At 44.9% G+C, this 24,729-nt stretch overlaps 2 protein-coding genes across 2 annotated transcripts; one reads left to right on the top strand and one right to left on the bottom strand.

Annotated features, from left to right (window-relative positions):
- The first annotated feature begins 1,349 nt into the window (after positions 1 to 1,349).
- Positions 1,350 to 4,673, top strand: LOC147966357 (Serinc-domain containing serine and sphingolipid biosynthesis protein). Its single transcript, XM_087528838.1, has 6 exons — positions 1,350 to 1,731; positions 1,826 to 2,065; positions 3,106 to 3,217; positions 3,324 to 3,498; positions 3,775 to 4,015; positions 4,110 to 4,673. The coding sequence occupies exons 1-6, from the start codon at positions 1,548 to 1,550 to the stop codon at positions 4,397 to 4,399; spliced, it is 1,242 nt and encodes a 413-aa protein (XP_087384964.1). The 5' UTR covers positions 1,350 to 1,547; the 3' UTR covers positions 4,400 to 4,673.
- A 239-nt stretch (positions 4,674 to 4,912) lies between these two features.
- TIC55-II (translocon at the inner envelope membrane of chloroplasts 55-II) lies at positions 4,913 to 7,091 on the bottom strand. Its single transcript, XM_087528837.1, has 3 exons — positions 6,565 to 7,091; positions 6,212 to 6,314; positions 4,913 to 6,107 (listed from the first exon to the last, which is right to left on the bottom strand). Exons 1-3 carry the CDS (start codon positions 6,984 to 6,986, stop codon positions 4,989 to 4,991), a joined length of 1,644 nt encoding a protein of 547 aa, XP_087384963.1. The 5' UTR covers positions 6,987 to 7,091; the 3' UTR covers positions 4,913 to 4,988.
- Between the last annotated feature and the right edge of the window lie 17,638 nt (positions 7,092 to 24,729).

Raw genomic sequence — 24,729 nt, 5'->3', positions numbered from 1 at the left:
TGAAGACCGACCACACACTCCACATCAAACGGCGTCGGAGCTGCCCACTCCCACCCAGAATCACGTGAGCGGAAGAAAAGCAAGGGAGCCGACCAAACAATTCACTTACTAGGGGAGAGTGAGATCAGTGAGCATACCGTAGGAGGCCATGCCAAATCCACCGATCAAAGCATTCGATCATACAACACGTCCAACACACACGCACGCCGAATGAGAAAACTAACCAGGCCACAGAGTCCAAAATCACGGTGGACGCTCTAAACACGCCATCTTTTGGGGGGCAACAACAATAGCAGGCCAGCTAGGCAAAGCACGTCCACACCCACCTGATGGGAACCAACGTATGCAAGACGGACAAGAGAGCTATCCGTCCACGGGTCACGACAGCAAAAGGACGATTCAACAAGGTAGACTCAACCAACCAACTAACCCCGACAGCGTATAGCCTGCCCCGTGGGTCTAACATGCGTGTGACACGACGATCGTACAATACGATGTTCATTTAGCCTTTGGCTGGCTTGGGGGAAAACATAGCCAAATGCAGCGGAGAGGAATAACATCATGCTTGGAGCGTGTTTCATTGATCTATTGAATGGCAACCTGCAACGTCGTGCCTATCATGGGACCTTTACATTCACTAGATGACCCGTTACGCCGATGTCGCAAAGGACGAGAGCGAGCCAAGATTTCAAACCATGCAAGTTGAAATATTTAGACACCAGTCATAAAACCGTTGAAGCACAAGGGAATAGATATTTTGTTATGATGTTCATATATAGTGCTATATATTACATTGATGGTTGGGTCATAGACCAAAAAAAAGGCATAGGGACTCTTTTTTTTTTCAGAACATGGTTATAGGGACTCAAAAAGGCTTTATTGGAAGATTTGTTTTCTGACTCCTTTCTGTAATTTTTTATGGTGTCCTGTCTCGTTGAACTATTCCTGAGAGAAGTCACGTGTGTTGTAATATGTGTGTATTTTAATGCATAGATATGTGTCATCTCTCCCTAAAAAAGTGTGATGCTTCACTGTCAGTTCATCTGGTGCCATGTGCAAAATAATGCAACGACCACCTGCCCATGGAGGTTTTGTGAAACTTCTGTTTCTTCTTTTGACAACATTGTGAAACTTCTGTTTACATGCTTGCTCCTTTTATAAACGTGAGTCAGTTTGAGGTAGCACAAAATAAAGTTGGCTATTACTCTACTTTGGGTCGCATATGGTTGCTCGGTAACAATAATAACGACGTTAAACTTTGGCCAGAAAAGATTGATCGGACCCGGTCTCCTTATCCGGTCCAACCCAACCCAACCCAACCCCACGGCCCGGCGGCCACCCGAAGAATAACAAATCCGCGACCGCAACCGAATCCACTTCTCCTCCTCCTCCCTGCCGTCCCCTCCCCAACACGCGTTCCCCACAAATTCCCCAAATCGAACCCCAGACAGAGGCGTCGCGCGAGCTCCATCGCCGCCCCATTCCGATCGATTCGATTCGGTTCGGCCCCCGACTGATCGCCGCCGGAGAAGAGGAGAGCCGCCGCCATGTGGGCCGCGTCGTGCCTGGCGTCGTGCTGCGCCGCCTGCGCGTGCGAGGCGTGCCGCACCGCCGTCGGCAGCATCGGCCGCCGCTCCGCGCGGATCGCCTACTGCGGCCTCTTCGCGCTCTCCCTCCTCGCCTCCTGGGTGCTCCGCGAGGTCGCCGCGCCGCTCCTCCAGTCCATCCCATGTACGCCCCGCCCCCTCGCCCTTACCCTACCCTAACCTAACCCCCGAATTCGTTTCCGCGCGATCTGACCGGCGACGCTCGTTCTCCGTTGCAGGGATCAACCACTTCCACAAGACGCCGGACCGCGAGTGGTTCGAGACGGACGCCGTGCTCAGGGTCAGCCTCGGCAACTTCCTCTTCTTCACCATCCTCGCCGCCATCATGGCCGGCATCAAGGACCAGAAGGACCCGCGCGACAAGGTCCACCACGGCGGCTGGATGGCCAAGATCTTCTGCTGGGTCGTCATCGTCTTCCTCATGTTCTTCGTCCCCAACGGCGTCGTCAGCTTCTACGGTGAGTGAGAGACCCTTTTTCCTTCCGCTCACGCACGCAGCTGGTTGTAATATACTAGTCCGCCTGATATCTGCCGCACATGGTGAACATAATCGTTCAGATACTGCATACTAGGATGGATAACATTTGGTTGAGTGAAACTACTAATCGCCTAAATGAATAGCAAGGCATTACACTTAAAAATAATAAAATCATAGGAGATATTGGTTGCCCCTTCCCTCAAAATTCCCGGAAAGGTTTCTTCAGGGGGTGACTCTTTTGTTTTGCACTTTTGATTCTACCATGCACTAGAAAATGAACGGAAAGGGTTCATGTAGGCACTTCTTGGACCAAACAATAATATCAGATGGGGATCACTGAATCAAAAGAATAGATGGTACTGTAGAATAACTAATATGCAAAACAAATGTGGGTATGTCGATTCTATGTTATCGAGATATATACTAGGATCCTGATAATGATAGCATAAGGAAAGGCTAAACAATTGTGAATACAGGGATATGGAAATTAGTCAAAATGTGATTGAGCTGTTGGCTAGACATTCTATTGCATTAGAAAGGTGTAAAGAAATGTTGGCGCTGTCAATCATGGTTATCGTTGTATGGAGTCTGCGTTGCAAGGCTGTTCCTACTAATATTTTCTGTCTCCCTTTCCTTAACAAAATGTGAGCTGATTAGATTTGGATTAAAATTTGCTCCTGCTATCAGAGACATCAACTGTTGCTGTCTATCTTTGCTTATTTGCTTGTTTAATAAAACCTGAGTCATGGTTTGGGATTGTACCGGAGGCGTTATTTAATAATTTTTGAAAAAACTGATACCCTTTTGCTGTCTTGTGGTTTAACCTAGCTGTTCGCTTCTGTACTCTTTCTTTAGGCAATATAGAACTCATAAACCATCGGCTAATACTCCCAATTGAAACTGTCAATACGTTTTGGACTAGTGTATTATGCTATTTGCTTTACTGGAAACTGCACTGTCATCATTATAAAAGTTTATTTTACTGAAGGTGGTGCTTACTGTAGTTATATATTTCTGCAGAATCGATTTCCAAGTTTGGATCTGGACTGTTCCTTCTCGTTCAGGTTGTTCTTCTGTTGGACTTCGTGCACGGATGGAATGAGAACTGGGTTGCTAAAGATGAACAGTTCTGGTGGGTACCTTGTCTTTGTCCTTCAGTTAGCTGTGTTTCCATTGGTTTAAGGAATGCATCTTAGTTCTGTTCAAAATATATTTTTACTTACTCTTCATCAATGTAGGTACATGGCTCTGTTGGTTGTATCGGTTGTTTGTTATATTGGCTCATTCGCTTTCTCGGGTCTACTCTTTCACTGGTTCACTCCATCGGGGCAGGACTGCGGACTCAATATGTTCTTCATTGTCTCCACACTGATTCTTGTTTTTGTGTTCGCTATTGTTGCGCTGCACCCAAAGGTATTCTTATTTTCACATTCTCCTACAACTTAGCTTTTGTTACTGTCATGTTTGGTTGATCCATAATGTTTTTGCTCACTGCTATGCCATGAAAATCACATGATTGTCTTTGTGCATTACGGTAATTGCTATGTAGATCTGCTCCTTAGATTTCTTTTAGGACTTTTAGCTACTAGTTAGGATACAAGCAATCGATGCTATTAGTCTATTGTACTGTGCTATGATAGTTTTTTTGGTTTATAAGAAGGATTAATTTGGGGTTTATGGTTTGGGCAGGTCAATGGAAGCTTGCTGCCTGCATCAGTTATAGGCCTTTACTGCACATACTTGTGCTACAGCGGACTCTCCAGTGAGCCAAGGGATTATGAGTGCAACGGGCTTCACAATCACTCCAAAGCTATGTCAACTGGTAGCCTTACATTGGGATTATGTACCACCATCCTTTCTGTGGTCTACTCTGCTGTTCGTGCTGGCTCTTCTGCAACCGTGCTCTCAGCACCAGACTCACCACGCGCCGGTTGGATTTTGTTCTCTGGCCACTGAATTAATTAATTATGTAGTGTGTGTGCGTGTGTGTTGCAACTTGCTAAATTCGCCGGTGTTTCTTTCAGGTGCCGACAAGCCACTGCTCCCCTTCAGCAAAGCGGACGAGGAGGAGACTAAGGACGTGCCAAAGCCGGTGACATACTCCTACTCGTTCTTCCACCTCATCTTCTCCCTGGCAAGCATGTACTCAGCGATGCTCCTGACTGGCTGGTCGACCTCGGTTGGCGAGAGCGGAAAGCTTGTCGATGTCGGGTGGCCGTCTGTCTGGGTCAGGATCGCGACCCAGTGGGCAACAGCAGGTCTGTTCATCTGGTCCCTTGTTGCTCCCCTCCTGTTCCCAGACAGGGAGTTCTAGATCGACCTGGTTACCTGCTAGTGCATCATCTGATTGGAGCCACCTACGTATTGTATCGTATCGAACGTGTTTTGGCTGTGATGGCTAAGCTGACTATCTGTATTCTGGTCTGTAATATTGTGTAAGCAAACCCATGGCAAGGAGCCGGTGTTTGTGTGACGTTGTCGAGTCTGGTCTGCATAATGTGTGACCTAAGGCATTGTTGCCAGTATTTCAACAGTGAAGATACGGTCTTTGGTTGTATATATATTGAAGTTGATCTATCTCTGTTTCATTGGTGTGTTGCCTAAGTGCGAATGAATGAAATGCATGCGCTGTATGTTATTTTCATGATTTCGGTAATCTGAACAGACTCACTCTATTTTTTTTATTGCATAGCTATTCTTTTTACATATACACTACGTGGAAGGAAGTGTTCTTGAGAAGTTAAAAATCCAGTTTCGGTTTATGAACTCGTCTTGCCATGCAATTTCTGATGGCAAAATGATGCTAGTATAGATATATAAACAAGGGTAAAAACGGAGAAGTGTTTCTAGCTGACTAAATTAAAATGCGCTGACAGTATGATCTTATCCCGGCCTCTGCTTATTTACAATCTTCTGTGTGTCCTAATGAAGTTGGTTGTGATCAAAGAAACCACGGAACCGCACGCATACGACGCCGCGGCGAGCACGGCGGCGGCGCCCAGCAAGATGGCCTTCCACTGCCTCGTCGCCGCCAAGACGGCCGCGGCGGCGGCCACGGCGGCGAGCACGACGAAGGCCTTCTTCAGGGCGGTGTACCTGTTGACGGTGTCCCTGCACCCCTTGCAGTGCACGACGTGCCGGAAGTACCTGCTGGTCGGGTTGGGCGCGTGCTGCGTGCCGAAGCCGCCCTTGGCCGGGAAGGACGCGGAGATGCCCGCGGCGGCCCCCGCCGGCGCCTGCTCGACCACGGCCGGCACGGGCGGCGGCGAGATGGTGCTGTGGCCGAAGTAGTATGGCATGCCGTGCCCCGCCCTGTCCATCCACCGCCGGTACTCGGCCACCCAGGTGTCCGACGATCGGAGGTTGAGGTAGAGCTCCTTGGTGGGCACCTTCTCCCGGAGCAGCACCTCGTTCTGCGACGACAGGAACCCCATGTCCTGTTCGAACACCTTGCACGCGTTCTGGTGGAAGTACCACTTGGGCAGCACCCTCAGCAGCGGCGACCTCGCCGTCGACCCGAACCGGACGAGCAGCATCGACTTGCCCTGCCCCGCCGGCCGGCAGAGGAACTGCGCCGAGAAGCACTGCTCCCTGCCGTCCTTGTCCACGAACTCGAGCGTGTTGGTGAGCACGCAGGGCGCCTCGAAGCGGAGCAGGTTGCGGAGGTGCGGCGCGCGCTCGCGCCACCAGTGGCCGGCGAAGCCCCGGGCGGTGCGCTCGGCGACCTCGAAGGCCAGCGGCTGCGCGTCCTCCCGCCTGGCCGTCCAGTCGGTGCGGTCGTGCGAGATGGGCACGTGCGCCGGGTCCATGAGGTTCTCCAGCAGGATGGAGTGGTCGTAGGGGAGCTCGTGCACCGTGGACAGGTCCGTGAACCCCGGCCGCGCGTACGGCTCGAACCACGGCAGCTTCTTGGCGTCCGGCGGGGTCGCCGGCGACATCCACACCCACACCACCCCCTGCGAGTCCCGCACCTCGTAGTTGCGCGCGCACGCGTTCCGCGGGATCTTGGCGCCCTCAGGCAGCTGCACGCGCATCGTCAGTTGCCACCATCATCACATAGTACATGAATCAAGCATTGGATTTTCTCATGCGTTTGCACTGATCCAAGAATGGAACTGATTCAAACCTGTGGGATCTTGACGCACTTGCCCTCGCCGTCGAACTGCCAGCCATGGTAGAGGCACTCCAGCTTGCCGTCGACGAGCTGCCCTTCCGACAGCTTGGCTAACCTGCAGATCGATCATCTGAATTAGAGGAGCTACACAGCACAGGTGTAATTATCGATCATCTGCAGATTGACCAGGTGCACGAAATGTTATTCTGAAACGAGATGAACATATACTGTACAATTGTAAGTCAGCGAGCTGCTGTGGCAAACACAGTGACAGACACGATCACCGAATGGCTGCAGAGTAGCAGTGATCGAGAGCAGAAAATAACCGGCAGTAATTTTCAGACACTCAGAGAAAGATGGTATGCCTGTGCGGGCATCGGTCCTCGTGGCAGCGGAGCACGCCGTCGGCGTCGCGGTAGAGCACGAGCTGGCGGTCGAAGACGGTGAGCGGGAGCGCCGCGTCGTCGGGCACCTCCTTGGACAGGTACAGCGGGTACCACTCCTCCCGCCAGTCGTACCTCCCGGCCGCCTCGCTCCCCTCCTGGGGGAGCAGCACGCCGTCCTCCTGCGCGCCGGCTTCCTCCTCCACCGCCGCCGCCCAGCACCTCCCGACGGCCCGGCTCCTCCCCCTCCTCCCCCTCCTCCCGTCGACCCCGACCCCCTGCCACCGCACGCCGCGCGCCGGGCTCGTCGCCGCCGCGGCCGAGATCTTGAGCGCGGCGGAGGAGACCGCGAGGAGGAGGGAGGGGCGTGGCAGCGCGGTGGTGGGAGGCGGAGGAGGCGTCATGTCTGGTGAGTCTGGTCTGTGGTGGTGGTTTGGTTGGCGCACAGAGCTCGCCCGCTCGATTGCCCGGATAAAAAAACTGTAGAGGCCTCCTCGTGGGTTTGCATGCAGACGCACGACTCTTTGATTCCCGCTACGTTACACGTACGTGAGACTCGAGAGAGGTTCTGGCGAGTTACCTGTGTCCCTGTCGTACAAACCGGCGAGTGAGTTTCACACGCATCGTCGACGAATTCGACATTATGCTACGAGTTCGAGAATGTTCTACGGACAGAGTAGATGAATGACCAGCAAAGAGCGACCTATCAGGAAGTGACCAAAACATTTACGTTCATATGCCTGACATTGTAAATGTTTTGGTTGCGAGCGACTCTGCTGCACCAGTTGGTTAATGGAAGACATATTTTCTGAGTTAAAAAAAATTCCCACTTCTTTTAAGATAAACATCTATGTTTGAGGTGCTTTGTATTTCAGATGAATTTCAACTTTGCACAGCGCCGGGCCGGCAATATCCGGGGCCTGTGACAAACTTTAAACTGGGGCCCATCTTTTGGTGGCGGAGCTACAAAGAAAAATAAATAGGTGGACTAAACTAAATGAGAGACCTGATTATTTTTTCAAAATCGTATATAGTAGTATTTCAGTAATTTGCAAAAATAATAGTATTTCAGTATAAATATTAAATACTCAGTACCTTTTGTTCTATTGATTACGAGATCAGCATATTCGTCCTTGCAACAATGCAAGCTCGTGGGTGCTTAGGAAAACAGAAGAGAACAGAGGGTCAAAGCCAACCTTGATACACTGAAATCACTAGATGAAAGGCTGCAAACCATTTGATAAATGGCAGTAAAATAGCAGGGAAAGTACACCGAAATTTGGAGAGCATATAAACTAAAATTTAGACGGTCTATCTACGCACTGAAATTTGGATAACTAACACCAATTCTGAATTTTTGGACAACAAAACACTGAAATTTGGACAGCACATACAATGAATTTTTGGACAACAAAACACTAAAATTTGGACAATACATAAACAGAATTTGCATAGCAAGAGAAATGAATTTTGGACATCGTCAACAATACTGAATCACTGTGCTACTCGTACGTCGTCAACAAGACTGAATCAATGCCAAGAATGAACTGAACAGGCGGAGGGGATCCAAGTGGCCCGTTGTAATGATTCCAGGTGCTTAAGGCCTTGTTTGGTGGAGGAGGTTTGGGGAGGTTTGGAGGGGAATATCCTCGCAGGGTTCAAAATCCCCAGAAATCCTTGTCGGCCCATTTGACACGTAGGGATTGAGCAGGCCAATCCTCTCCGTTCCCCACGAATCCCCCTTAATCCATATGGTACAGAAAACCCTTCAAGGCATCCATGGAACTGGACGCTTGCTTTGTTGCTGCTGTTGTAAAATGTTTAACCAAATAGAGGGGTTTATGAGGGTGGAGGGATTAGTGAGGAATTAAGGGGATTGGGTGGAAGAGAGGGATTAACCAAATCCCCTCACATCCCCCTCCACTCCGGGGCTGCAAAACCTCCCATGTCAAACGAGGCGTAAGGAGAAGATGTATCCCCCTCCGCGGCGGAGAGACAGCCCGACGAACCACGCCAGCTCCATGGGCTTCCTGGCCGGCTCGCGCAGCAGATCCTTGTCTCCTTGTACCCTATGGTGGTGGAACGCCCGTGCGGCAGTGGAACGTGCTTGCGTTCCAAAAGTTAATTAGGAATTAGAAGTAGGAGTCGAGGTTAATTAAAGAGAAGGATTAGCCAGCCGGAGCCCGGAGGCTACCTATTTTGGCGAGAGGAACTGACGAACTATCGCCGTGTCGCCCGTCGCCGGCGCTCCGGAGTCTGGGTGCGATTGATTTTGTTTTGGTGTGAGGAGAGGAACTGTCGCCGACTCGCCGTGTCGCCCGTCGCCATAGGCAGGATTCATGTAGGCTGTAGCGCCGCGAGTGGCTTTCGCAATGGATCCGAGGATCTCGTTTCCGATCGAGCGGCGGCTTGCGGACGCTCGACGCCTTGACTCGCGCGGACGCGCCAGCGGCCCAGCGCCCAGAACGGGGGGGTATACATAGGCCTATACAAAAATTCAGGGCCCCTAAAATTTATGGGCCCTGTGCGGGCCGCACAGTCTGCACTACTATGGGCCCGGCCCTGACTTTGCACATCCAACATTGGACATGCGCGGAAAGAAAAAGAAAACGAAAATCACAAAGACAAAGACAAAAAAGAAAGAAAAAGAAAAGGCAAAACATCGTATGTCGATGTCAGTTTGGTGAAATTTAGCCAAACCAATCACTGAGATCTAGCCACACACTTGCCCTTTTCATCCAATGTCACACCCAACCTATAAAAGTGAGAGCATCAACATGAAGACAACACTTTTAGCAACAAGGCGACACAAAATTAACATTGTCAGATTCATCAAGTTAAGGTCGGAATGTGGGCCGCATATGTTGTGGTGCTCTATTCATCTTCTTGATGGTGGATCTTACAATAGACACTCCACTGGTTATTTTAGGAGAATCGACAGGAGTGTGACTAGTTCTACCATAGATAGCCACCTAGGCTACTACCGGAAGTCCTCCACCGGCTTGAACAATATCTTATATCAAACCAAATTTGTAGTCCTCCATCTCCTATGACTTGGCCAATGTTTGCCCTAGTGGCTCAAACATTCATACACCACCTACAGTTGCACATCCCTTGTTGGACATGCGTGAAAGAAGAAAAAGAAGTAGAAACACAAAGACAAGAAAAGGAAAAGGCAAAACATCATATCCTGATGTCAGTTGGAATGTAAATTTAGCTAAACAATCAACTGAGGTCTAGCCACAGCCTTATCCATTTCATCCTAAATGTCAAATCCAACCAATAAAGATGAGAGCATCAACACGAAGACAACACCTTTAGCAACGGGACAACACAAAACTAACATTGTTGGCTCCATTGAGTCAAGGTCGGAATGTAGGTTGCATATGGAGTGGTGCTCTATTCATTTTCTTGACAGTGAATCTTACAATAGATACTCCACCGGTTATTTCAGAGGAATCCACGGTGGTGTGACTAGTCCCCCCCCCCCCTAGATAGCCACCTTGGCTACTGTCGGAACTCCTCCATCGACTTGACCAATATCATCTTATATCAAACCAAATTAGTAGTCCTCCATCCCCTACAACTGAGCCAATGTCTGCACCGGTGGGTAAAAGCCCCACTACTGCATCACACATAAATTCCACACATGACAGGATATCTCTCTCCTACAACCTCAAATGGAGGAAAAACCCACCACCTTTTGTGATAGTAATAGGAGCAACACCCAAAGGGCGTCGAACCTATCAGGACGACATACCTCCATTATCAATCTTAGAGACCATATGGAAAATGCCCATGTCACGGCATGCTCACACATCACTAAAGTGCCACCGCCCTAACACAAATGTTTGGCGTGAACACCAGCCAAGTGATGCCTTCTCATCCATATGACTGTAGCACCGCCACCATCCTCACGCTTTTGGCTCCTACAGCTCTAAAAGATGACGACTATATGTTGCCGCTCCACTCGAAAGAAGACCGCCAACCCTTTGTTATGCCCTTTGGGTACAAGGTCCACCATCGATTGGAAATAGCCAAAGGCAATGATGTTAGGGTAGATCAGAGCCACCGACGACACGGTGGGCAAGGATGGAGCTTCATCGCCATCTAAAGGAGACAAGGGTGCAGAAGAAGGTGGGTTGAGGCGGGGGAGGCGACCGAGAATTGCGTTGATGAAATTCTAGGGTTCTGGGCAGGACGACCAAGGGCTCGGGATATGGTTTTCGGTCTGAAGGCCTGCAACCTAGAATTTTAATGAAAATAAAGGCATTTTTTAGGGGAATGAAAATGTAGAGATATTAATGTATATAATTCCAACAATAACCTAAATAATGGTTTAATAAAAAGGCTTGGCATTTTTAAGCTCGGCCGAGCCTAGAATTTAATGAAAATATAGACATATTAGTGTATTCCAACAATAACTAAAATATTGTTTTAAATAAAAAAATGCCGGGCATTTTTAAGCCTCGTCCAGCCTAGTATTTTAATGAAATAATAGACATATTAATGTATTCCAACAATTACTAAATATTGTTTTAAATAAAAAATGATGGGAATTTTTAAGCCTCGCGGCTTATATAATTTTTAAGAAAAATATAGACATATTAATGTATTTCCAACAATAACTAAATATTGTTTTAAATATAAAAAATGATTTGCATTTTGAAGCAAGGCCTAGCGAATTCTCTTGTCTAAAATGAAGTAGAGGCACTACCATCCCTCCTGGTCGCATAATTTTTGGCTAAAAATATAAAAATAAAAAACAAAAATTTCCTAGCTTTGTGTTTTAACTTTTCTGTAAGGTGAATTTTTGATATGATATGTATGTCATGACAACAGATATAAATTGTAAGTGGACTACTTGAGCTCAAATACCCCCTCATGAACAGTAAAATTAAATAAATTATAAATTTCTGATTTTTTTTGGCAACAAACAATGAGGGCCCGCTTGGAATAGGTGTAAATTTTTACGTCCGGATTTAGTTTACACGTGTATAATACCAGAAACAGCGTGACTTCCGGCTGGAAAAACATGACGCACAGAGGTGTGTATCATTTTATGGGGGTATTCGGGGCCAAACAATAATCCAAGCAGGCCTGAAGAGTTGTCTACGTCCAACCAATATTCGTGATTTTTTTTTCCTAAATGGTTTGGGCAAAAAAATGCTCCAAAAAGACTTTGTTAAAGCATTTTGGAGCATGTTTTTTTCCCACTTTCATGAAAATTTGCACGTATATAGACAATTTGACAATGTTTATTTGCCCCAAAACCAGATCTTTTTTATATCTTACTATTTTTAAAACGAGAAAGCTATATTCCTGCCGTCCGAATTTTTGCAACAGATCCGGACGATGTCGGAGCCGTTGGATCGTGATCGCCTGGCTATTATTTTAGGTAGCGATTTAAGGTTGCTGTTTCACGTTTTGTGGGAGGTGGCCGGTCGCCGCGATTTTAGCAGGGGCTTTTAATGGGAGGTTGCCGTGATTTTTGGACGTTACCCATTTTCTCTCTCATTGTTGCACTTTTTTTAAGCCAAAAAATTACATTGTGAACAGGATTTGAACTCTGGACCAGTACATGATACAAAGAGGCACTGGCCACTACGCTACCACAACCTTTGACACATTTTTGAACTAGTTTTCTAATTTGTACGCTATACAGACAACAAATTTCCTTTGCCATTCAGAGTTGATCCTGGTTGCTAATAAACAGAGCGAAGGATCCACCTTATCGAGACTTTGTACCTACACAGATGTTGATCCAAACAAATTGTTGAAACATACCCGCAGTAATTTTGATGTAAATCACATGGTAATTTACTTGACGTAGTCACAAATTACATGCAAGCACTGAGGTTACTTTCACTCGGGAGAAATTTTTATTGAACATTCGTTTTTTTTAATATTTTCGTAAGCAGGCGATGATGAGGATTCGTAAGAAATAATCTTAGATCAAGAAAAACAATGTTCAATCAATTCTAAAAACATGCTTCAGCGTGTACTTGATTTGGGAGGAGTTGAGTAGATTAGGAATGTCCAACGCCCATCCTCTTCTGCATCAATTTTGAAGAGTGGCAAGATCCACCATCTCACAACATAGTTACTATGCGCTATAGTTACCAACATGGTTATTTTGTAGTTATCGGGTTAGATGTACTATAGTTATCAACATGGCTATGTTGTAGTTATCGGGCAAGATCTACTATAGTTATCGGGCAATATCTACTATAGTTATCAACATGCTTACTATGCAGTTATCGGGCTAGATGTATTATAATTATCAACATGGTTAATTTTTGTAGGTATCAGGCTACATATGATATAATACACCCCCGGCAGCTTATGCGTAAATAGCATGATATTTTACACACCACAGACATGATAACTCATGCGCAAACATCGTGATAACTTTGACAGGGAGAAGAAGTTGAAGACATCACCCGATAGCTTCTACGTAATTAGCATGATAATTTACACAACATAAACCTGATAACTCATGCACAAATACAGTGATAACTTTGACCCGGGGGAGGAGGTGTTTAAAAACATCACCGACAACTTCCGTCAAATAGCATGGTACAGTATGCACCGTATACGTGATAACTTACGCATAAATACCACAGTAACTTACGGTCCGGGGTGTTGGGAGGGGATGAAGTTGTTTGAAAACATAACCCCTCCTGATAACTTCCATATAAATACCATGATAATATATGCACCATAAACTTGATAAATCATGTGCAAACACCCGTGATAACTTTGATGGCATGGAGAGGCAATTATTTGAAAACATAACCTTGATAACTTATGCGTAAATAACATGGTAATATACGGACCGCGGGCATGGTAACTCACGCACAAACACCGCGTTGTCCAAAAAAATAGCTGTTGAAAATGTACCATGGTTATTCATGTGTAAATAGCATGATAATAGACACACATCAGATCTGATAACTTACTTAACCCGGGCCTGATAACTATTTACATGAAAAAAGTCTGTCAAAACATATCAACATGAGATCTAGTTTCGAAGGTCTCGTCGTGATAGATACTTTATGTGAAATCGACTTTTTGATTGGACCGATGATTTGAGCTATAAAACATTTTGAAGTTTTGAACAAGGAGAACTAGGATGACATGAAAAATTTCTTCTAATGCATGCACGCATGTGCTTGTGAATAGAAGGTTGGAGAAACTTTTTCATGCCCCGGTAATTTTTGTGTAAACAACATGATAACTTAGGCACCACAGATATGATAAATTGTGTAGAACACGTGGTAACTTCTGACCCAAAAAAAAGTCGTTGAAACATATCAACATGAGATCTAGTTTTGAAGATCTCGTCGCTACGAATCTTTTACGTGAAAACAGTTTTTTAATCGGAACGACGTTTTGTGCTACAAAACATTTTGAATTTTCGCATTGGGAAGAATCTTTGTTGACATCATCATTTTCGTTTTTTCTGCATGTATATGATTAGCAACTCTAATTAACTGCTAGTGGAGTGGACACGCACAGAAAAAAAAGAGATGAAGATGCATGCATGCAAGAACGACGCAGCGGGACGAACGGGAGGATCGATCGAAGGTCATCCGGATCTGTTGCTAACCACCAGTCGACTGGTGGTTAGCACAGTCCTTTTTAAAATTTAATGTTCATCACGGATGCAATTGAGCTCGCGAGCACAGGAACACTTTGTCTGCATCTACAGTGTGCCGGCCCAGCCAGCCCCAGATGAACGAACAGTCATTCCTTTTATATTTGCCGGCTGGGGCACGAGTGCACGACGGGTCCAGGCCCATCCCCTCATCATGGCTCCATCACGACGAAGGCGACGCTTTTCCCTTTAATCACTCCATAACAGTGCTCCCGCATCGATCACCCAAGAACTGTTCCAGCGCGTACAGCGGCGCTCACTTCTCTGTAGCGGAAGAGACACGATTGCATCTGTCCATCATCCCATGTCCATCTGTCACTGCTGCATCTAGTACGTAGTATGAACTACTCCTCTGTCCTATAATAGAAGACCATTTTTAACACTAGTCTAGTGTAAAAAACGGTGTTATATTATGGACGGAGGAAGTGCGTATGATCCATTGCATCTGTATCTAGTCTCTTGCGTCCAAATTAATTGGCGTCGATCCATCTGCGTCAACGCCGCCTGCCTCGGTTTTCCATCTTACGCTCCGCGCGTCGTCGGCAGGGCTCAGTCGGAACTCCGGTGGCTCTTTCCTTCTGGCGTGCAAGCCACTGTTTCCTTGGACGGCAACGCGCCCAGGCGCCGTGGCGTGGTGACCAGTATGACTCGTTGGAGTCGTGGCCACAGGACCCGCCCATGGTCCGGGCGGCACGGTGGCCTCGGAAGTCGGCACAAGCCTTCCGACCAAAGACCCACGTCGCACTCGCGCGCACAAATTTGACGACTCCTCTGTAGGTTTTACATGCTGTTCAAGAACTTCTTGGGCGCCAGAAACAGGAGCTTCTTCAGAATCCACCGAGGGTGCGCGCCGAAATTTCGTAACGTGTGTGCAGGTCGTGACCGGACGTACGGGCGCAAAGTGCACGCGAGCGGAGTGAACAGTGCGAACGTGTGTCAAATATATCAGCGGTCAGATCCATGGGAAAACGACGCCGTGCTGGTTCTCCGTGGCCGCTCGATCGGCGACGCGGCCAGGCTACGGCGGTGCAGGCAGCAGGCTACGGTACGTAGTAGGTGTAGCCCGTCGCACGCAAGTAAAATCACACGGCAACTCGCGGATGCGTGCATGCGTGATCACGACAAAAAGATCTGTCGATCGAGGCACCTGCGTCAGCATGCAGACACGCGACTCTTCTTCTTTTCTTGACAAGTGGAGCCCTGTATTTACAGTCCTACGTAAATGAACTATGCTCGTGATGGTAGTTAGAGTTCAGATCTGTCCAATTCAAGAGTAGAGATCCGAGAACAATTTTTTACCATTGTGAGTATCATGACAGAGTCTCTCAATGATTTCTTTGCGAGAGTCTCTCAATGATAAATACTTAGGATTGTGGCGAAGATTCATTGAAGCAGTCGTTGCCTAGGTTTAAATATGTTTGGGCACCATGGAAGTAATATGGTTGCTTGACATGGATTTGATTATCTATGTTGGAACCTGGAGCGGTAGTGCTTTAGCTTAAAGGCCTGTTCGGAGCCCCTCCGCTCCCGGAGCTGACGGAGTTTCTAGTTAAAAAGTGCAGAGCCAAGGAATCGGTACTCCCGAGATTCTCAATTTCCATGGAGCGGGCGGACTGCCGAACAACGGCTAAATGCGGGATTAATCGTGTGCACCTACCGCTCATATGGAAAATCCCTCTTCTTGATGTTCTCTCTCTGGAGCAATGAAGATACCTACTTGTGTACATTGTGATGCTTTGGCTGTTTTTGTAGATGAGGATCATGCATTTGTCTTCAATGCAACATATGTGTACGCCTTTCTAGGATCCAGAGGGTGTGTCAAGAGAAGGGCGGGATGGGTATTTTAATGCTTTTTCACTTTTACGCAGATTTTGGCAGAAGCTAGGTAACAAAAACACCCTACACATGCATGTCTAGAGTTGGACAGCGGAAAGAAACGATCATGCAAATGCAAATAATTAGGGAGTAGAATTTGAGAGATTCGCAAACAAGGGTTGGCACAAAAGATTTTTGACCTGTGGTTCTGATAGGTGATGCTATCTTGCGTCCACGTTGATGAAGACTTCAATCTCAAGGATAAGGTAGTGAGATTCCATGAAGGAATCGAGTCCGCGGAGGGCTCCACCCATAAAGGGTCCACGAAGAAGCAACCTCGTCTATCCCATCATGTCTTACGTCCACAAAGGACTAGCCTCACTCAGGGTAGATCTTCACGAAGTTGGCGATCTCCTAGCCTGTACAAACTTTTTGGTTTCTCCACACGATTCAGAGACTCCCAAGCACACCTAGTCAAGCTACCATCCTCCAAAAGGTAATAGGTGGGGTTGTTGATGATGAACTTCTTAAACTTGTGCTTCAAAAGATAATCTCCTCAACACTCAAACACTCTCTCGCAGATTTTAGCTTTGGGATAGGAGAGGATTTGGATGGAAAGCAATGAGGTGACTAGAAATCAAAGGTTGTATGGTTTGAGTGGAATTCCTTTGATATCAACACAAGGATGGAGAGTTCTCTCTCAGAAAAATGGATATGAACCGCTTTGGTTGCTCCCTAACAGTTTGGTAGAGTGGGTGGGGTATATATAGGCAGCACCAAAAATCCAACCGTTCCACACCTTTATGCAAAGTTTGGTGGGACCAGGTGAAACTACTCAGTGAGACTGACCTGTACAAAAGGTTTGAACTTTAGGCGTTTCGGCGAGACCAGGTGAAATCCTTAGATTGCTCCGAGATGTGATGACCTAAGCATTTTCCATGCTTCGGTGTCACCGACTGAAACCAATCAAAATTTTTGATTGGATTTCAATTGGCAATAGAAGGTTGGCAAGTGCTCTTCGCTGAGTGTTTGACAAAAAACTACCACTTTAAGGGCCGTCGTCCCACAGAACTATCACTTTTTAAAAAGTGGTCGAAAACTACCAAAAATTCTTAATTTTGTGACTAAAAACTACCAGTTTCACTTGATCGTTTTAGACGATTTAAACAGAAAACTGACAAAACTGGCCCACCCGTCAGGGCTAATGTGGCTGAAAAGTCAATGCCAGGGGAGACTGGCCCACCCGCAGCCGTCGCCTCCCACCTCTCACCCCCACCCGCGCTGCAGATCGACACCGCCGGACCTGTCCCCCGTCTCGCCGCCGGACCCGTCCCCCCGTCTCGCCGCCGATGGACTCCCGGGGTCCGACGCCTGCTCCCGTCTCTGTCACGGACGCGCCCAAGGCCCCCAAGAAGCAGGCGCGCCACCGGCCTGTAGCGGATGCGCCCGGACCGGCTGCCAAGGACGCGAGTCCGATGACTTGCCGCTGCCGCCCAGTGCCCACACGCGATAGCTCTCCAGGCGTAGGGGCATGGGCTGTCTCGCGCACCAAGACAAGCGGGCGACGACGCTAGGCACCAGCGACGGGAGGCGAAGATGAGGGGCGACCGAAGGGAACTCCGGCGAGGCGGCGGACGCGAGGCAGCGGATCTGGTCGGCGACGAGCTGCTCAACCTGCTCGCCGCCAGCCCCGACGGACTAGCTTCCGGCAGCAAGGGCTCGCCGCGACGGTGGTCCTGATTCCGGGGGAGGGAGAGCCGGCCTTCGGCGGCAACCAGGATGACGACGACGTGGAGGACGCCTCGCCGGGCAGCAAGGAGCTGGCGACCACAGCGTGCAGCAGGGGCGTCTCCCCGGCGGGCGCGTCACCGGAGTTTGACCTCCTTCCCTCCCATGCACAGAAGCTGTTTGTGAAAATGCCAAAGAAAGATAGAGAGAGGAGGAAGAAGAATAACGTGTGGGTCCCACCTGTAATAACGGTCAACTGAACGGTCAACATGTTTAAATCGTTTAAACTGTCTATTACTTGAAACTGGTAGTTTTTAGTCACAAAATTAAGATTTTTTGGTAGTTTTCGACCACTTTTTAAAAAGTGGCAGTTCTGTGGAACGACGACCCCTAAAGTGGTAGTTTTTTGTCAAACACTCGCTCTTCGCTGGACCAAAGGGCCAACTCGGTGAGACCGGATGTGAGTGGATCGGTGGGACCGAGTTTGACTTAGGGTTTTGGACATAGTGCAATGTTAGAGTTTGACTGGGCTTTTGGAGCTTGATCTCTAAGCACGTGAGGAGTGAGTCAATGATCACAACCTTATCCACTTTTGATAGCATTGGCATACCTATGGACCCAATGTGATCTTGAAACACTAAAATATAAATAGAGTTTTGAAATTTGGCCAACACTTGTCCTTAACATCTGAGGGGTGCCATTTCATATCCCAAAGTCGTGCCCAAGTTAAACTTATCCTAAAATGTACTTAAGGAAAACATTAGTCCAACAATATGTATATTGACCTGAATTATCAAAACGATCAACGGAGTGGATGTGCTTTCAACCTTGTATCCTATAAAGGCAATGTCTATTTTTATATATCTTTTTGTTCATCACTATTGGTCTGATGCTTTCTTTGTCCCTCCTCTGACATTGGTTTTGATAACGGGCTACATTATGTGGCATACCTGCAAGGAAGTGTTTAGCTTCCAACCAATTTTTTTCCATTCCTTACTTTTCAGATGCACCATAAGAAATTCATAATGTTTGTGGTAGTAGCTTGTGGGTGATTGGAATTTATAATGGACAGAATGATGGAGGGATTAGGAATAGAAGCACAGTTTTGTGATAGTTGTCCAGTTATAACATACCCAGGCTGGAAGAACCATCGAGCTGTGCATAAGAGCAAGTGAAAAATAGGTTCATGCGAGCACAACATATCTTGACATGAGAGGAGCATCTACCTTCCCTCTTGTGTGTTGATATAGCCTTCCTTAGAAGCATCTATGCAAAGGTTTGTACCCTTGGGAGCATTCCTTTTTCTTTCCAAGCTCGCTTCAAAAGTTGCATAACCTCCATTCGCACCTGTCTAGGTAATGGTTCTCCTTGTTGTTGCATATCATGCGAGCAAAATCTCTAAGCAGTTTCGAAGGTGCATTTCCCTCATGATGATGTTTTCGACAATAAATATTCGGTCCTTCATTTGTTACTATTAGGGAACCTACATAATATTATCACTTCTTTGTTGGCTAAAAAGGGTGTAAATGAGATTAGCCTCCGAACATCCACCATATTGTCGTGATGCTCACATCTTGCGTTCATCCTCCGAAAAATGACTTGTACGTCAAAATTTTCACATATCGGATTTTCTCTAACATGCTTGTACATCAACTTGTCAGCAGTTCCCCGGCTTTGCCAAGGGCCACAAATCCATGATGAGCCAGGCCCAGCCCCTCATCCATCATTGCTCCATTACGACGGTCACGCTTTTCCCTTTAAACACCCTCTAATTACTGTACTCGTTAATGCTGGTCCCGCGATTTATCACCCCATCGACGTATATATCACCCACGAACTGTTCCACCATAAATATTATAGCATGGCTGCTCTCACTTCTCTGTAGCTACAGGCTACAGCATCAGCATCGTCCGTCGATCTGTCTATCGCCCGTCATCGCATCTACTCTTACATATATAGATGATCCATGGTCCATGCCATCTCGAATTACTTGTCTTAAATTTGTTTAGATATGGATGGATCTAATGCTGAAAATTGTTACTGTTAGATACAACAGTATATACACAAATGTAGGATGGAGGTAATATATATACTCCCTCATTTCCGGTTTATAAGGCTCAATTCAAAAATCTCACCAACCAAGGTAGATGATGAGTGATGGAATATTTTTTGTAGTTTGCAAAAGCATCCAATTAATGCTCTTGTTTTCCTCAAAAAATTATGTTTACAAAGTTTTCTCTTAATACTTGCATGCAATGATTTAATGCACCTTGAAGTCTGAATATATGATGGGGAACAATCAAATTGAGCCTTATAAAATAGAAAAACTAAAATTTTGAGATAAGACCTATAAACCGGAAAGGAGGGAGTAGCAAGCAACTCTTCCTAGGGACTTCTTAAATGAACAGTTGATCATTCTAATAGAAATCTGAGAAAGCACAAATGATAGGAAGCGTGGTAGTATATGTTTACATATTTGATATTTGTCTTGATCCTATTCGTCGAACCACCACTTTTCAACACTCTGATATATACTCCCTCCGTTTTTAAATATAATTCTTTTTTATAGTTTTAAATATAGACTACATACAAAGTAAAATGAGTGAAATCTGTATTTTAATCTAGTCTATATACACCCGTATATAGTCCATATTAAAATCTGTAAAGTGACTTGTATTTAGAAACGAAAGGAGTACATACCTATATTGATCTAGGTGCTCCAACATCAAAACATTGGCTACCAACAACAATGGAAAAAAAGTTTAATACGTCTCCCAACCAAGATAATGCGTTAGTTCTTCGCTGATTAATGGTACTAGTACAGTCGTGTGCATTCATGCATGGACCTCTCTCCTAGCGGATCCCATACACCAAGGCTCGTTTAGCGAGCGGGAAAGTTGTCTGTCAGTGAAAACCCAGAGGGCCACAAAAGGGCCGCCTCGAGGTGCGTGCTAGTCGTCCATGGTGGTGGCCTGTCTGACCTCGGCAAGCTCGCGCACTTCATCAGAATTTTTTACTGAAAAATGCAGCAGTCTTTGTCAGTCAGTCACTGTGTCTTTGTGCCTTTGCACTCTCTGCTCGAGCCCTGAGCTCGCCGGCTAGCTAGCCTTGGAAACGCCTAATTACCCGATTATTGCTTTGCTTCCTCCCATCATGGCCTGGCCTGGCTAAGGTAGAATTGTTGTGTAACATGATGTCTGTCAGGCTGGTCACAATGGGCAAGAACATAGTCTGGTAACTTACATATTTTTCTAGACTATATTACTATCTTCACAGTGGGTAGGAACATCTATGTAGTATCATGCAACAATGTATTTATTAGGTTATAGACTCATTGTTTCTTGGAGTATGTGATGTTCCGGTAACTTAGCTAGTTACCACAAGCATCTCTCTCTTCATTAAATATGTGACACATAAGCAAAGTTGTATTGAAGTGTGTGATGTTACTCCTAAGTTCCTCCCCATTGTGACCAGCCTCAGGAGACGGTAATCATCTTCCATGGAGTAACAAGCGTTTCAGCTAATTATAACCACGTGCGTTGCGTACTCTTATGATTGACCTATCTACGTCACCCAGCCACTGAGCTGACCAACATTTCACTTTTCTTTCTTCTACAAGGTAATTGTGCGTGCGTTGCAACCGGGTATACGCGATACATTGGTGATGATAATTTTTAATGATTATTTCTACACGATCACCATAAATTGCATGCCATTTTATTATTAATGTGACGGTGTACAGATATACTTTAGCTATCGACTAAATACAAACTTGGCTTATAAAAAAATTAGCACTATGATTTACTTGGTAAGCCAATAAGAAGTGTGATAGCTTAGTACTGTATCAACTAATATATACATTCAAAAATTTCTCAAGGCGTATACACTTGAAAAAATTGCGTATTTTCATCTCCTTATATGAGTCACGGATTTGGTTTCTCCATAAAAAAACATAAAGCAATTACCCTGCTATCCGGGACAAATATCCGTGGCCCAAGGGAATGGAAAGCCGGCAACCCATTGAAGTTGAACGCAACTATCTGCTAGATTCAGAATATGCATATATTTTAAATGACCTAACTTTATCAATGTATCTAGAAATGCAAAGCAATAAACATCATCAATCACTCATGTGATAGTATAAGATTTAAAATGAGATCATCTCGCATTCATGCTTTATTATTCACTAATACATATGCCCGTGCGTTGCAACGGGAGATAAATTGTATGCATTTAAAGTCAGTGACAATTATATGTACAAGACAAATCTTATGTGCACACGAAATAAAGAACGTTTAGATTCTCGGTTTCGCCATGTGTGAAAGAATCAATCCTCTATTTTTCCATTCATAATCGAGGGCATTTAAGAGTTTTGTTACGTAACCGCACGTCAGATAAGGCCCATGAGATATTCAATCTACTTTTCCTTTCAATCCTTTCGATCGATGGGATTTTAAGGTATGAAGTTTCTAAATATTCTAGGAAACATGAACAATTTTTTAAATATGGAACAGTTTTTTTTAATTATGTACACTTCAAAAAAACACGAAAAAAATATGAAAGGGAACATCTTTTTAAATTCACAAACATTTTCTGAAAATACCAACGTTTTTTATAAAAATATTAACATTATTTGACATTGTGAACTTTTTTAAAAACGGGAACATGTGTTGAAAATTCATAAGATTTTTAGAAAATGTGGATCTTTTATACAAAGCATAATTTTTGATTTTGCAAATTTCACTAAAAAGGAATATTTTTCGAATTTGGGGCATTTTTTAAATGCCATTTTCATTTAAGACATCTCGAACAATTTTTAAAAACAATAATTGTTTTTAAATGATTTTTTTGCAGGTTCCGCATATTTTTCAAAATAGCAAAAAAAATCAGAATTCTTAACATTTTCAAAAAATTGTTTTTCTTAAGTTTGAATTTTTTGAGATTTTTTAAATTAAGAAATAAATTCTAAAAGAAAAAGAAAAATAAACTTGGAAGGGAAGAAAGAGATAGGGAAAGGAGAATAAAATAGAAATAAAGACAGAAACAAAGCAAATGGGCCAGCCTACTATTGGTTGTCCTGTGCGAAACACGAAGATCATTTTTAGTTGTGGCAATTTAACTAAAACAATAATATTTTCTTAATTTGATGCATTTTTTGAAATGCCAGTTTCTTTTTAGACATCTCGAATAATTTTGAAAAATATGTTTTTTTGTAAAAATGGGAAACTTTTTGCTTGTTCTGAATATTTTACAAAATAGCAAGAAAATTTTGAAATTCTGAACATTTTCAAAAATTTGTTTTTATTTCTGAACGTTTTTTGAGAATTTTTAATTTACGAAATAAATGATAAAACAAAAGTAAAATTGGAAGGGAAAAACGAGATAGAAAAAAATAATAATAAAAGAAGTAAAATACAGAAACAAAGAAAAATGGGCTAGCCCAATATTCGCTGTCCTATGCGAAACTCGACTATTTGTCGCCTTATGCAGGAAATAGTATTTTGCCAGCTGCGTGGGCAGACAAATAAGTGGGCTGGCTTCGCAGGGCCAGAGCGCGCGGCCCACGTACGAAAATTCCTTTTTAGCAAACAAAGGCATAAAAAATTAGTACCGCCTCGGATAGCAAAAAAAGTTTTTTTCGATGATGAACGGATGAAAAAATTGGCGAAATGCACCTTGCTTTATTAGTAGGTATAGATATAGATACACATTCAAACTATTACAAATAGGAGATAAACATACTTCTCTGACATTCTAATTCGGTAAAAAACGTAGATTGATTGTGTCGTGTTTGCTGAGTTGTCACAAAATGTCTTGCTTCCAAGATCTAGGAACACCAACCATGCACCATCCAAACAACCCAGGCCAGCTCCTTTTATATCCTCGAGTGAGTTGTCAATGATTTTCATCGGGTTATTATTACTGCATTTCATCAAGCACTTGGTAGTATAAAAAAGTAATGTATCTAAAAAATTACCATACCCAGGCCATCGGCAAGATGCACAAGATTGATTGGCATCATCGTACCCGAGTATCTCCAAACTGAGCAGGACCAGACTTCCGACTGAAGGAAATATGCCCTAGAGGCAATAATAAAGTTGTTATTTATATTTCCTTATATCATGATAAATGTTTATTATTCATGCTATAATTGTATTAACCGGAAACTTAGTACATGTGTGAATACATAGACAAACAAAGTGTCACTAGTATACCTCTACTTGACTAGCTCGTTTATCAAAGATGGTTAAGTTTTCCCAACCATAGACATGGGTTGTCATTTGATTAACGGGATCACATCATTAGAGAATTATGTGATTGACAAAACCCATCCGTTAGCTTAGCACAATGATCGTTTAGTTTGTTGCTATTGCTTTCTTCATGACTTATACATGTTCCTATGACTATGAGATTATGCAACTCCCGAATACCGGAGGAACACTTAGTGTGTTATTAAACGTCACAACGTAACTGGGTGATTATAAAGATGCTGTACAGGTGTCTCCGATTGTGTTTGTTGAGTTGGCATAGATCGAGATTAGGATTTGTCAATCCGATTGTTAGAGAGGTATCTCTCGGCCCTCTTCGTAATGCACATCACTGTAAGCCTTGCAAGCAATGTGACTAATGAGTTAGTTGCGGGATGATGCATTACAGAACGAGTAAAGAGACTTGCCGGTAACGAGATTGAACTAGGTATTGAGATACCGACGATCGAATCTCGGGCAAGTAACATACCGATGACAAAGGGAACAACGTATGTTGTTATGCGGTTTGACCGATAAAGATCTTCGTACAATATGTGGGAGCCAATATGAACATCCAGATTCTGTTATTGGTTATTGACCGGAGATGAGTCTCGGTCATGTCTACATAGTTCTCGAACCCGTAGGGTCCGCAGCTTAATGTTCGATGACGATTGATATTATGAGTTTATGTGTTTT

The sequence above is a fragment of the Triticum urartu genome, chromosome 6A, assembly GCF_056163025.1.
Source record: "Triticum urartu cultivar PI428250 chromosome 6A, HENAU_Tu73, whole genome shotgun sequence".
Lineage (NCBI taxonomy): Eukaryota > Viridiplantae > Streptophyta > Magnoliopsida > Poales > Poaceae > Triticum > Triticum urartu.
Note: the sequence above shows the minus strand (reverse complement) of the source record. Positions and strands in the feature narration are given on the sequence as shown.

Bases quoted from the DNA above. Each gene is read 5' to 3' on its own strand.
- LOC147966357 (XM_087528838.1), top strand. From the start codon at position 1,548: ATGTGGGCCGCGTCGTGCCTGGCGTCGTGCTGCGCCGCCTGCGCGTGC. The intron at 1,732-1,825 runs GTACGCCCCGCC...TCTCCGTTGCAG, and splicing joins GCTCCTCCAGTCCATCCCAT to GGATCAACCACTTCCACAAG. The intron at 3,499-3,774 runs GTATTCTTATTT...TGGTTTGGGCAG, and splicing joins TTGTTGCGCTGCACCCAAAG to GTCAATGGAAGCTTGCTGCC.
- TIC55-II (XM_087528837.1), bottom strand. From the start codon at position 6,986: ATGACGCCTCCTCCGCCTCCCACCACCGCGCTGCCACGCCCCTCCCTC. The intron at 6,315-6,564 runs GCATACCATCTT...ATCGATCTGCAG, and splicing joins GAGGACCGATGCCCGCACAG to GTTAGCCAAGCTGTCGGAAG. The intron at 6,108-6,211 runs GTTTGAATCAGT...ATGCGCGTGCAG, and splicing joins AGTGCGTCAAGATCCCACAG to CTGCCTGAGGGCGCCAAGAT.